Source organism: Protomyctophum parallelum (assembly GCF_964188405.1).
Source record: "Protomyctophum parallelum genome assembly, chromosome: 18".
Classification (NCBI taxonomy): domain Eukaryota; kingdom Metazoa; phylum Chordata; class Actinopteri; order Myctophiformes; family Myctophidae; genus Protomyctophum; species Protomyctophum parallelum.
This window is the reverse complement of record NC_139716.1, coordinates 981,856-996,926: the sequence shown is the minus strand read 5'-3', so window position 1 is coordinate 996,926 and position 15,071 is coordinate 981,856. Positions and strand designations below refer to the sequence as shown.

Here is a 15,071-nt window from a genome sequence, read left to right as displayed (position 1 = left end):
CACATACAGTAGGGGGCTCTGACCCCTTATTTAAGATGAGAATAATATGTGAATATGTGAATATTATAACGTGAAATGAATGGACTTATTTAAAACCATTAGAAACGATCCTTATGTGCCCAAATTAGAGCTGGCATACTTGGTCTGCATATTGAGACAGGCAGATATGTAGGCACGGTTGAGGAGGATAGATTATGTAGTCTGTGTGATCTAAAGGAAATTTAAAATGAAATGCCATTCTACAACTCTATTAGGGAGAGACTTTTTAATAAGATAGATCCAAATCATGAATTTATATGGTCTTCGAGAAACTAAAACGACTATTTCAAAAGTACACCTTTTCATTTGCCTCATTCCTTGAAAAGGCCTGGTCAATGAGGAGGAGGGCCATTTACATGTAGACTCTTTATGTCTGAAATAAGTGTCAGAGCTGAAATCGACATAAATATGAAATAAATGCTTAAACATGTAGCTAGGTGTAATGTTAGAGTCCACAGAAGTGAACCTTTCAAGCCTGTTTTCTCAACTCGCTGTTTTCTGTAAGACATAAGCTATATATCTCCAAACCTGGTGGGTCAAACTGAACAACCAATATGTCAATTTGAAGCTATGGTTCCCTGATTTCATATGACATGGAAAAACGAAATTTAAAAAAATTCCAATGGCAGTTCCTCAGCCAAATTTAGTCACGGGCCCAGGTAGAGCAGAGCCTTCATTATCAGCTACCATAACCATACAGGCAATGTTGTGTCATTATGATTAAAGGGATATTCCACTCTGTTACACATGATCCCTAATTTGTTTAATTTATTATCTACTGCTGTCAGGAAGGCCATGTTGAGAAGAGTTTAACAAATGTATTTACATCCTTGGGACAATTCAAACTTTACACGGGTAACAAGTGCTTCATTTTCAGTCTGTATTAACAGTGGATACAATACAATAGACTCCTAACCTAGAGTTGTCAGTCCAGTTCTGATAATGAATCAGTTTAAAAACTCTTTAGCAGAGAAATCAGAGATCAGGTGGTGTAGTTGACAATGAGTCCACTAGATGGTGCACATTAACCACATGCAGACTATAGGGAGGTGAGGGTGTTTTGTTCACCACTGTTTAACTTATCTTCATATAATTAGTCCTCACTAATGTTCATGATAAAATACCACAATTCTTTCCTACTCAGTCTGTGTCTCATAGGAGGGCTGTGGGCAGTTCAGAAACCCGTCCACCAGTGACATCATCGATGGGGAATCCAAGCTAATAGAAACGGCAGGATTTATTTTCCCTGAAAAGTTGCAATGCAAAAATGGAAGCCATCGTTCTCACGATAATAAAAATCTAAATATATTGTAAAACAAATCTTGTTTAAAAAAAATCTGCCTAACGATGATGTCACTGGTGGACAGGTGTTTTATCATGAACATTAGTGATGACCAATTATGTGAAGAGATGTTGAAAAGTGGTGAAGTGGTCCTTTAATGAAGGAAATATTTAACTGTCAAACTCATTCAAGCTGTTCAAGTTGGTTTGCTTCCATGCATAATCCATAATGGTGCATTTTTTTGAATGAACAATTCACTGTATGAACAAAAGTAACATTGTTTCACCATTGTCATTACCCGAGTCACTTTCTCCACTTAAATAAAAGTCCATGAACACACGAAAACACATCACCATCGGAGATTGACAGAAGGTCTGTGCTGCTGTTCCCACAAGCTAAAGTATAAAGCTATGAATTCTAACATTTATATTATGACATAATAATTATTCTGTTGATATAGACTTTGAGCTGATGGCTAGAGATAGGCACCCTCTCGTTTGAAAGTTTCTGTGGCATATTTTAACTCATATTGATACAAATTGTTTTGACTTTTCAATATCGCTCGCAGCCAGCATTCTCAACATTTACGCAGCAGCCGCAACGACAACTGTCCTCATCCTGTCGTACCTTCACAATAAAGTGTCTCCCCTTTATACCTATCAATGCTGCACATTTTACCCAGGTTATTAACAGGAAATATAGGTGCAACTTAACAGTGTGGGAGAGAGCAAGGCAGCGAGTGAGGCGAGAGATTGAGGGCCTCGGTGCAAGGGTGGGGGGTGCCATAGATGGTGGAGACCCCATAGACTCAGTGGAGGAGACCTGTTTCAATTGGAACTGATGAAACATAGCAAAGGCCTCCTACAGTATGTGTGGCAGATACCCCAAATAAAAGGGACACAGTTATTTGTATTTTAGACAATGACATATATACCCATCAGGCCGACACCTACTCGTCACGTTAAATCAAATATCATATCCATATTTTAAAAGAGTAGTAAGTGTAGAAACAAACACAGACTTAAATCATAGTTTATTATCATCATTATTATCATTTAAAAAAAATGAGTTTTACCAGTGTTGGTTAAGTTCACTATACTTCAGTTCACAGTTCACACATTTAAAAATGAACTAGTTCAGTTCATATACTTCATAAAGTCCATGGTTCCAAAAAATAATTAGTTTAGTTCCCCCCCCCCCAACATACCACATAGAACCACATTCTTTATTCCTATTAGCCTTTAAAAAATAATATAATGTATATTATACATAATGTATAATATAATACAAGCTCATATAGCGTGGCACCGAGTGCCACGCTATGAACTTGTAGGTCTGCTATTTTTCAATAGCTAAAGTATAACATAATGCTTTAAAACACCAAAAGGGGTTCCCGCCCAGAATGGGTTAAACACAACTCCACAGTATACTGAGACGCCTGAGGGCGAGAAGCAGGGCGAGGTCCCGTGCACTGGCCATATATGGAGCGTGTCTTGAGTGTACAGGGTTTGATGAGGTCAGATCAACATATGGAATGTCAGAACTGGTCAGCTCCATATATGGGGATCTAAGGGTGGCAGCAGGGGCAGTGTCTTGAGTGTACAGGGTTTGATGAGGACCCAGGTAGGGCGCCTTGATTTTAAGGCCTGTTGAGAACTCTATTTTTTGCCGGCTGCCGGGCGCGGCTGCACAAATAACTTTGGGACAGGCCCGTCTAGAGTTTAAATGGACAGGTATCAGTCAAAAGGGTGACATCGAAGAGGAAGGATCGACACATGGAATGTCAGAACAGGTTCTGACATATTTCCATATACTAATATACTACCATATATGGGCTTATTTGCGACAGCAGGTCACATTTACTACGATCCCTGATAGTGATACACTGACTGACGGGAAATGCAATGCATTCCATAGTTAACTGGTAAGGTTGAAGGTTGAAGATGTTTACCTGCTCTGAGGAGCCTTCAGTTACTCCAGGATTAACAGCATCCACTCTGGACTCCATCTCCTCACACTGCTGTGGGAAAGAGGTGATAAATAAATAAATAATTAGACTCCTAAACTAGCTGAGGGGGGGGTTTGGTCATATATTTTATATCAATTCGGGCGTCCATGGCACAAACAAGTTTGAGAACTACTGCTTTGTAGAATGGGCCTCAGGTCGTAATGGGTTATAAGGAAACGTTGTGTTAAATTCCTTCAAGCTGTCAGACAGAGATCTGACACGTGCATGATGACTCACCAATGGAATGAGGTTTTGTATAATCGACTAACCAATGGAATGAGGTTTTGTATAACCGACACCGTCTATTGTTGCCTGCTGTTGATTCTATCTTCCAACACTGGAAATAAAACAATGGATCAATGTTACATGAAGTACATTTTGACCACAAGTCAAGGAACACATTTCTGTACAAATGTTGAAAATATTCCACAATTGTATAATGCTTCATCACTATCATCATGTATAGTAGCACAATTTACACTTCCAGAGTTGTATTATGCAAAGCAATACTGTTCATCAAACATTCATAATCTGTATTTGTATCTTGTCATATTATACATTATAATTAGAAAAAACGAATCAATTAGAGTCTTTGTAATTAATTAATCAAGATTACTCGCATGTTTAATCACATATCTGTTATGCGGATATTTGACTGGCTGAGAGGCATTTGTTTGTTTACAATTAAAACCAATCTTGTTATACGAGTGAATCAATGAGTGAATAGATATAGTTAATTTTGTATCAAAAACAGACCAACAGGCCCAGGCCGTAGCGTAACGGTCTGGGCACCGGACTGGTGATCCAGTCGCGGTGTGCTGCGGGTTCGACTCCCGGACCCGACACGGCCTTTACCGCATGTCATCCCCCCATCTCTCTCCCGTTTCCTGTCAGCCTACTTTATATCCCTTAAAAAATCAATAAAGGCGTAAGCCGCAAAAAAATATCTTAAAAAAAAAAAAACAGACCAACAGTCAAAGTTTTACCATAAAGAGCAGTAATTTTAGGAATATATATTCAGAGATTCACACACCTTTATGATCGGTACACCTGGAAGTCAGTGAGAAAGATTCTGTGGTGCAAAAATAAGCCTTGATTAAACATTTTTCAAACATTATTTTTCTGAAATTAATTAATCAAAATAAATCAGTTAAAGTCCCAGCCCAATTATAATGTCACATATGAACTACTCATTAAAACAATAGTATGTTTGCCTTTTAGTAGCGTTACCTGGTGAATTCACATCCAGATTAAGTAAAATGTGACCCTCATCTGCAGAGGATGTATTGTAGCCTACAGAGATTATATGTATTCATATCTATTTCAAATTCTTTATTCTGTGAATACAAATGTATATAACATGTCATATTGTGATCATCATTGTTATACTGTAGGTTATGTTAAGTGTGATGTGCATGTTTTATTACAGGAGCCTAGATTGCACACTCTTAAAGCCAGCGTGACAGCAACATAGCGTAGACTGTGAGACATCACATACCTGCAGACAGATTTATGAGAAGAAAGCACACGTGACACATGTGACAGCTGGGTTGGTCTGGAATTGACAAGAAGAAAAAAGGTCAGACCTGTCTGAAGTGAGTGGTACTGTACTGTACTGTACTGTACACTTGGTGGTGACCAAACACTATAACGCTATTTTCATGCTCGGACAGACAGACCCAGGGACACATGGACAGACCCAGGGACACAGGGACAGACCCAGGGACACAGGGACAGACACAGTGACAGACACAGGGACACAGGGACAGATCCAGGTCCACAGGGACAGACCCAGGGACAGACACAGGGACAGACCCAGGGACAGACCCAGGGACACAGGGACAGACCCAGGGACACAGGGACAGACCCAGGGACAGACACAGGGACAGACCCAGGGACAGACACAGGGACAGACCCAGGGACACAGGGACAGACCCAGGGACACAGGGACAGACCCAGGGACAGACACAGGGACAGACCCAGGGACAGACACAGGGACAGACACAGGGACAGACCCAGGGACAGACTCAGGGACACCAACTTCTCAGTTGGTGTGAAATGCTGCCACTCTGGTATGCATGCATGCATGGTGCTAATGACATTGAACGCACACTGCACACACGTTATGTTTATGTTTATGGGCATACAGATTCATGAGTAGAAAGCACACGTGATGCTTCATTCACACCAAGATGAAGCTGGAAACAAAAGCATGCAAAACTGCAGCTTTTTCTCAGAAAGTGGGCGTGCCCAAGGTCCCTGTCACTGGAGTGGCCCTGTCCCTGGAGTGGCCTTGGGACAAGACAGAAAATTGGCCGTCTGAGCTATTATCTGCAAAGTGTTTGTTTCATAAAAACCATTCACCGTAGACATGTTATGAGCCACTTCCTGTCAATAAATTGTCATAATAAGTGTCAGAGTTCAGAAGCACTCGTTATCAGTAAAGCAACCCCCTGCTGCCTCCTGCACTATGTGCAAATTCAAAACAGGTGGTACGCATGGGCTGTTGAGTGGTATGCAACAAGCACTACCAAACTCCAGCACTTAGAGAAAAGAAATCACCTGCAAGGAAGTTCTTGACAGAAAGGAGCTCACAAGTCAATAAATCATATACTGTAACATGTCTACAGTGGATTTTTATGAAACAAACACTTTGCATATAGAAAGAGGATAATTCAAACTTTTCGTTCAGCTGCAATGTTGGTGAGTTTGATGTTGTTTAATACAATTTGATAGGACTTTTCTGTTTGGATGAATGGGCAATGGGAAGTTGCACCTAGGTAGCACCTTGCTGGCAAGGCGGCAGTGGTGTGCATAAGGTCAATTAGGTCAAAAGGTTGACTTGAAAGCACTTTCTGCCCAAGTCATTTTGGAATGTAGGCTACCAAGCCATACACACACACACACACACACACACACACACACACACACACACACACACACACACACACACACACACACACACACACACACACACACACACACAAAAGAGTGTGTTTGTGTGACACAACTGGAGGAGGACCCACACGTCACACCAGCGAGCAAGGGCTAGTCAGATATTACCCGCATAGGATATTATACCCACAGGACAGCCAACATCAAAGCAACTATATTATATAGAAAAAAGAAGAAAGAAGAAAGAAACAATCCGGGCACTCAAGGTTAAAATAAGGCCCTAACTAACCGATACAACCGGTTAGGTCGAAACATATTGGCAGTTAATTGCCTTTTGCTTTATCTGCGGTTTCCCCGCACCTCCTTCTACTACAGTGAATATTAGTCTGCCTCAAACGTTACTCTTTTACCTGCTTTTTACTAACACTAACATTACAAAGAAGCCCAGAACATCAGGATGAACCTGCTCCAACAGTAGTGGACATTCCAAAAAAACAAAAACAACGGAATGTCAAAATATCTACCGTGGTGGCTGAGACCAGAGCTATATAGCAATGGTTGAGACAAAGCAGTGAAAGGTCCTGAAAGATACATAACGTCAGTCTTAGCCAATACCCAATCTTCCTGTTTTAGGAACACAAGGCTGCTGTACTTTATACATTATACTAAGCATTAAAGTATGAGGTATAAAGTACAGCAGCCTTGTGTTCCTAAAACAGAAAGCTCTGTGCGTCAATTTGTCTCCATTTTCCTTTCATTCCATCATAATAAGAAAAGAGCTGGATGTTGGGTTTGACACGCCACACTTTTCATGTGTATTATGTTCAACTCTCACTAATACTTACTCATATTTTTAATAACTTGTGTTGCTTGCTTGCCAGATTCAAGTCAGGGACACGCTGAGCCATGAGCCCGCCCTAGTCTGCCTCTGATTCACGGGCGAGTTAGCCAACCCAACGAAAGGAACCAGCTGCACCACGTATAGTTCTGATCTTAAAGGGCGACCATCTATAAGAGCTCTAGAAGTCTCTATCTAACCTTGGGGTGGTGGGTGAGGATCCGTCGAGCTGCAGGCACAGAGAACATATGCCAACACAGCTCAGTATTACATACATTCTAGAGCAGGGGTGGGCAACTTTGAGGATGGAGAGGGCCACTATATTTCCACACTCACTCCCTAGGGCCATATATTACTGTCGTAGCGAAAATAGCCGATCTACAAGCTCAAAACGCGCTGCGACGCGTTTTGAGCTTGTAGATCGGCTATTTTTTGCTATATTCGAATTGAAATCCTGAAAGTTATCATTTTTATGTCATTTGAAATGCCTTTAATTATACTTGTGTTGAGCAATGAGCTACTAATTTAGACTGCAGTAATTAAAGCGGGTCATGTTTGCATGTTGTGGAATTGTAACAGCTGAAACCAATACTATATCAGTATTCTGACATTAACCTGAGGGCCACATTAAGTGAAGGTGGGGGCCGCCAGTTGCACATGTATTCGAGAGTTACACAAATATACACAAATATATACAGTAGGACAGTGGATCTATGACGTCCCTAGTAGATTATCGAACCCATGGTAAGAACAGAAAGAGCAGGAAAACACATGCATCTCATATCATAATGCACGTATACAGTCAGTCCCTCTGATGCAGTAGTAGACAATTAGTTAGGTAAAGTTAGCTTAAGTTGTGGAAAATCTGCAAAAAAAATGCTTACCACTATCTTTCTTCGATGTGTTCATAAACGTGTCTACTATCACAGAAAAAATAATCTCCAACCCAAATCCCTTGGGAAACTTTGTGACAGCTGCTGAAAGTTGGGGTACCATTATCAACCAATATAAGGCAAAGAATTCAAAATTTTATTATGCTTTAAGTAGCATTTGACGTGTCAAACTAGGGGGTTTTCATGATGCTGAATCCATTGCATGCATTTTGCACGAAAATACTCCTTGGCTAAATTCGGCCCAATTTTCTTGCCTTATATTGGTTGATAATGGTACGCCAACTTTCAGCAGCTGTCACAAAGTTTTTTTCTGTGATAGTAGACACGTTTATGAACACATCGAAGAAAGCTAGTGGTAAGCTTTTTTTCTGCAGATTTGCCACAACTTAAGCTAACTTTACCTAACTAAATCATCATGTCATGCAGTATATATGTGCAATATATGCAGATCAATGTGTTGTCACTGAGTCAGGCAGCTGAGGCCATGGCTATATAGCCTCTTGACACATCAAGAGGAGCAGCTCGCAGCAGAGCAGCAGAGAGACAGAGCAGAGATACATTCTCTCATGCACCGCTGAGGAATCCACTTCAGCCGGTATTCCAGCGACAAAGGGAATTCAGTCATTGTATCTGAATAGCCACGGGCCGCCAGCCCCCCACCCGTCAACTGTAATGCAGAAATGCGAGTTTGTCTGCTTTCTTGTGAGAGTCATCGATCGCTCCATTGATCATTTAGGTTGCTGCTATCCCAGTCTGCCATGTCGCAGACAGGACGATCAACAGCAGATCTTAAAGGACAACTTTAGTTTTTTTCAACCACGGTTCATGTCTTAAGTTGTTATTAGAGAAAGTAAAAGATGAGTGTTCATTTTTTTTTCATTTGCTGCTTGCTTTTGATTTAGCAATTGTACCTATTTTTGATGGGGCTAAATTATTTATAAAATATTATGGCAATTTCTTTTTTTCTTATTTACTATAGTCCTACAAGACCCCAATAAATTACATCTGGCCACAAAAGATCACAGGATCTACTGAATGTGAAGGTAGTCTACTGGGGGGAAGCCACACTGTTTGTCATAATATATAGGCTCAATATCTCAGTTTGACACATTCAGTAGATCCCGTGATCTTTTATATAATATATATATATATAATAATAATATAATATAATTTCTTGGGGTCTATAGTAAATAATAAAAAAGTAAATTGCTATAAAATGTTGTAAACAAATACATATTTAGCCCCATGTTCGAATGCCCCCACCCCCCTGTCAAAAACAGCTGAAATCCCTAAAACGAAAGAAAGCAGCAAATGAAAAATAATGAACACTCATCCTAAAACATGAACCTTGGTTGAAAAAAAAACTAAAGTTAATTGATGTTCTATACACGTTCTATACACATCCAAAATGTTAGCTTCTACAGATATTTACCAACTGTGTGAGGTTCATTTCTCGGCTACTTAAACATATCAAGGACCAGGTCAAGGAGCTCGGCGCTAGCCGTGACAGAGTATGATTTGACTTTTATAGAGCCTAACAAAATTCGGCACTAGGACCTTTCCAGAACAGACTTCTGTTCGGCCATACATAGGACTATGAATCAGCCAATACATTTAATATCTGCCAGTGCTTTTTGTGTGTATGTGTGTTTAATAAAGGCTGTAATATTAATGATGATTTGGCACGAACATAGCATATTTATGGAAATAAATAAAAGTTCATATGAGAAACAAGTCGTCGAAGAGGTGGAAACTGGTTGTGACACTTGCGACCCAGGTCTCTCCCAGGGGAAAGGCACAATAGCTGTGGAGACGACCTGCTGTCACCCTGACTAAACATACCCACCCAGCCATAAAAACGAATATTAAGGTCTTTAAATTAGTCGATGTAGATAGATAGACGTGAAAGAACCATGCACTTTCATTAACATTCCGTTTAATTATACCTTTTAACCTTTTTATCCATCAACCTGTGTGTGTGTGTGTGCACGCACGCACGCGTGTGCATGTGTGTGTGTATGTGTGACTTTGAAACAAATTATACAAAATGTAACAATTACACTGTTATCCCTTAATCGTGTGTTCCGGCAACACCCCTGTTGATCTGTGAGTATCAAATATGGCTTTTCAAGACTCAACTATCACTCTTATCTTATACAATTATTAGATACTGTATATAGCATTATACAATGTTATACACCACATACTGTATATTTTCTTAGGATTCTTACCTGGTGAATTCACTTCCAGTTAAAGGTGACCGTCATCTGCAGAGGAGACGTTGATAATGAAGACAGACAAAAAAGAAAAAAACTTTGAACATTCAGTGTATTCTCTGCTTTCTGGAGTTGTGTGAATAATTATGCAAAAACGGCTCATCTGGTTGGACGGCGGTGTCATACGTATAACACCGATAAACCTCCGCCCCCTCTCCTCTGCTCCCTGCCCACCACCTTTCCCCGCCCCTCTCCTCTCCTTCCCCCCTCTCCTCTCCTCTCCTCTCCTCTCCTCTCCTCTCCCTCCCGTAGTAGTAAAATAAACTTTTTCATTGGTGAATGAATGCGGTAACAATGGCTGCTCAACCAGCTGTTGGCTGTGTCGATCAAAACATATCTTTACATCATCTCCCATTAAAAGAAGACCAGCGCTCCGAGTGGATTAATTTTATTTTTGATGCTAATGTTCCATCTGAGATCACAAAGAAACTTCTGTTGGTGTGTGCACATTCCAACTAGTCTGTAAGTATTTATACCGCAATGCTTTGTGGTACGTTGTTGTGCATTAGGTTACTATAGTTGAACTTTGATGTTGTTTTGGTTGTCTCATAGCCTACCCTGGACTAGCAACGCACGTGTGATGGAATCCACGTTCAGTCTGGTTAATGACAGGCTAGTCAATAATATGCTGGTTTGTGGTGGACAAAATTTGTGGACAATATCAACAGAAACACATAAGATAGCCCTGAATGAATCATCACTGTTACTGAGTATACACATGGAACCCATGATGGAACCAAATGGAGGCTACATTTTGTTCTATTTGTATACTGTTATGATGGCCCTTGTATAAATAAAACATTTGAGAACCCCTAATGTGCCATACATAGTCATACTAAATCTGTGTTCATATTATTCTGAAGAAAACCTGGAGACTGACATTAATTTGGTCTTATCAAACAGTATGGTGTGTAAAACGGAACATCTGAAATGTTCCACGGACAAGCTACACGTCTATGCCGGACACATATTCACCCCCTGAATATAATCATAACTATAATACAATACTTTGTATCGCGTCGTATACGTTCATTATGCATACCAAGTGAGGGGATTTTCGACATGTGACACCGTTGTGTGCAGCATAACTGTTTGTTGTTGTGTTGTTTACAAACCTTTGCCCTTATGGCCACGTTGATTGTCGCTGCAGTTGTCCACCCCTTCAGTACATGCAATGATAGTCTTATAAATAACATGTTTAATCTGAATGACTTCTGTTTACATTACAGCCCATGGTTCATCAACTTCACCGCACAGACCGGTCGGGAAACGGAAGAGATCCCAGAACCAGATGACAAACATTTTGTATGTAGGAATAACGCCTGTCAGATGTGAAAGATATGACTCAACATACATGACACAATAAGTTCAAAGTTGTATAATTGCTACAGAATGTAACATGAAAAAGGAAATAAAGTATTCCAAACTGATGCATATGTTGCTGGCATATTGTAGCCTACATCTATTTGTCATAAATTATATAGGCTATATTCGTTTTTTCTTTGTGTTTTGCATACATGTTTGAAGGGAAAGTGCCAAAAACATTAAAATATTGATATTATATAGTCATTTAAAAATAATGGTTAACTGATTATACAATTTCAGTCATGTATTCTCAATTCAAGAAATATCTTGTACAGTCATGAATCAAGCCAAATGCTCAAAGAGAAAAGATTAATTCAGAATATATATTTTTAATGGAACTATTGTTGCCTGGCGAAAATGCTTCACAGTATGTTTACAGTAGTTATTAAATGTGACTCCATGAGTTAATTGTGAGAAATATTGTAATATATAGAAGGGGGGGACGGGGACGGGGGACGACGACAGTGGTTGTAATTTCATACACTGACTATAGCAAGCATGACGGAACAAACCAATTTGAATGTAAAACATGTTTTCTGAATCTTGAAGCTGATCTGTTCTGATTCTAAAGATGCCATGCCCAGCACTGTAAATTTGTAGCATGTTGTAGTGGTTCCTGGAGCAAATATGTCGTCCACTGTTCTGGATGATGTTCTTCTCGTTGTCCTCATTCGTCTTCAAACATTGAATAAATGTACATTACAGTATAATTATGGTAAGTTGTATGTCTAGAGAAAATTATTCAAAGGCCACAAACTCTGAGTAGGCTAGAAACATGTTGGCAAGTTGAGACAATACTGCTATTAATATTTCAGAGGATATTATCCACAATTAACATGGACATTTTAACGTTACAGAAATACATATGTCAGGAAAATGAATACATGGAGTGGAGTTTTTCTGTTAAAACTTTGTAGACACATTTGAAGGACCATGGCCAAAACTTTTAATGTTGTTAAAATTATGTTATATAAATAATGTCATAATACCTTTAACCCTGTAAGACCCAGCGTTGCTTTTCGGTAACATTTTAATTTTAATTAATTACTTAATTATTATTATCTTTTCTGTTCTTTTTTCACCTAAACGTCATCAGTGATGTTCATTGCAATGCCATTGGTCATGAAATTTGCATATAAATACCCCCCACAGAGGCTGAAATTCACACAAATTAAAGAATTCTGGACTCTGCAATTTTGAACAATTTTGTACCTATGACTTTTGACCTTTAACCCTAATAAAAGTAAGTAAAATAATTGCAATATATGTTTTTTTGTGATCATTAGAATGTCTAGAACATGTTTTATTCATTATTGTGAAAGATATCCCCCAAATTTAAATATTATATTATTATAATAATTATATATATTATATATATATTTTTTTTTACATATTCTTTCCTAGTCATAGTAGTACAAAGTAGTAGTAAGGTTGAAATCTCTTTTTTGCAAGTAGAAATATATCCGGGTCTTACAGGGTTAAGGCTAATCTCTCAAGACAGATCCTTAAAGAATATTCTTCTTCTTCTTATTCTTGAAATCGTTTTTTTACTCTTGGCACAAATGGGTCGATCTGCTTCCCCCTAGTAACTGCTCCCGGTTGTTTTGTTCTGATTGATTGAATACGTATTAGACAGATACAACAGAATACATGCTAAGTTATGAATACATTCATAACTTAGCATAACGGTCGTCATCTGATGAAGATTGAATAAGATTGAAATGTTGACGAGCAATAACAGAGGAGCTTTTTCAGCATCACCAGTGTGCAGAGACTCTATTCTTATTTTAGATATTTCTGTTTGTCTTGTTGAACCTGGGCCATGGATGTGTGTGTGCAATACGTCCTCCTTGTATTAAGGAGTGAGGTCCTTGCAGCCGACATCACCACAATGAGCTTCACAACAGATATTTGGAGTTCTGATGTAAGCCCCATAAGCATGCTGATTTTAACGGCCCTAGTGGATACAAGAAGATTTCACTCTACATAAAGTGATTTGACATCAAATTGAATTTTATTAGACAATATAAAAGTACAGTCAGGCATTTTGGTCCAAAAATATTTCCGAACAAAGACCTTGCGGTCTTGTTTCCATTTGGGTCCCATGCACTCACACACATATCATGTCATGAACAATAATCATGCCATAATAATCATGTCATGAACAATACTCAAAAACATGTGAAAATGTTTTAAATTGTTTAATGTGAAATTGTTTTAAAGGAAGCCAGTGATTTGCTTGTTTTAAGGGAAGGGGGCAGGGCATTCCACACCTGAATGTGGAATAAAAGGAAGGTGAATTTACCCATAGCCTATTTGTTTTATAAGTGGGTGGCACCCGATCATTGTTTACACTCCCTCTAGTAGTCTAACTAGGAGGAATATTTGTGGATCACAAACCGCAACTAACATTGCAACATTCCAAAAGAGAAGGTGCATTGTATTCTGCGGCACAATGCACGCATCCAGTGGACACCTTGGAAGCAACTCGACGACTTGGACTATGCAGATGATTTGGCACTACTGTCGCACACACAACAACAGATGCAGGAGAAGACCAACAACGTGGCAGCCGTTTCGGCCCAACTCGGCCTCAACATCCACTAAGGCAAGACCAAGATCCTCAAGACCAACACAGCTAACACCAACAAAATAACACTGGACGACGAGGCATTGGATGAAGTTGAAGCCTTCACTTACCTAGGCAGTGTGATCGACACGCAGGGGGGCACAGATGCTGACGTTAGAGCTATAATCCGTAAAGACTGTGCATCATTCGTCCTATTACGGAACATCTGGAGTTCCACAGCTGCCTGCGGAAGATCCTCCATACCCGATAGCCAGACACCATCAGTAACAATGAACTCTGGCAGAGAACAAACCAGCTTCCGGCGGAAGAAGAAATAAGGAAACGCAGATGGCGATGGATAGACCACACCCTACGAAAGCCAGCAAGTACCATCAAAAGACAAGCCCTAACCCACAGGGCAAGCAGAAAAGGGGTCGCCCTGGCGCAGAGACCTGGAGGCAGACATCAAGACCATGAAGATGACCTGGAACCAGCTGGAGAGAACAGCTCAAGACAGAGATGCCTGGAGATCGCTTGTTGACGGCCTATGCCCCAGAAGGGGCAGTAGGCGCAAGTAAGCAAGTAACAATGCACGCACCGAGGCCAAGGCAGCAACATGCATGGCAAACTGCCATGCATGTTGGCGGTGAACGAAGGCATTCTGTCACAGACTCACAGCCAAGCGTGACAAACATGCTGAAATTGGGGAGACAGATCGACGGGCATTGCAAGCATTCCCAGCATGCATACAGCCGCCTACAAGATGTGCAGATAGAACTAGGCTCCAACAAGACACTGACCACGTTTACATGAGGTCTGAAACCCCCTCTTAATTCCGAATAGAAGTTCAATCCTATTAAACGTTGTCATGCAAACACCTACAAAAACGTAATGTCACTGGCTAGA

General features: G+C 40.0%; 1 protein-coding gene across 1 annotated transcript in view; it reads right to left on the bottom strand.

Annotated features, from left to right (window-relative positions):
• Nucleotides 1-14,427, bottom strand: part of LOC310875654 (NACHT, LRR and PYD domains-containing protein 3-like) — a gene marked incomplete at both ends in the record, with an annotated part of 43,160 nt that extends 28,733 nt beyond the window's left edge. The window contains 3 exons of the mRNA XM_083788945.1: nt 3,273-3,341; nt 4,776-4,827; nt 14,297-14,427. Coding sequence (XP_083645071.1) covers nt 3,273-3,341; nt 4,776-4,827; nt 14,297-14,427 — 252 coding nt within the window. The remainder of the gene's footprint in view (nt 1-3,272; nt 3,342-4,775; nt 4,828-14,296) is intronic.
• Between the last annotated feature and the right edge of the window lie 644 nt (nt 14,428-15,071).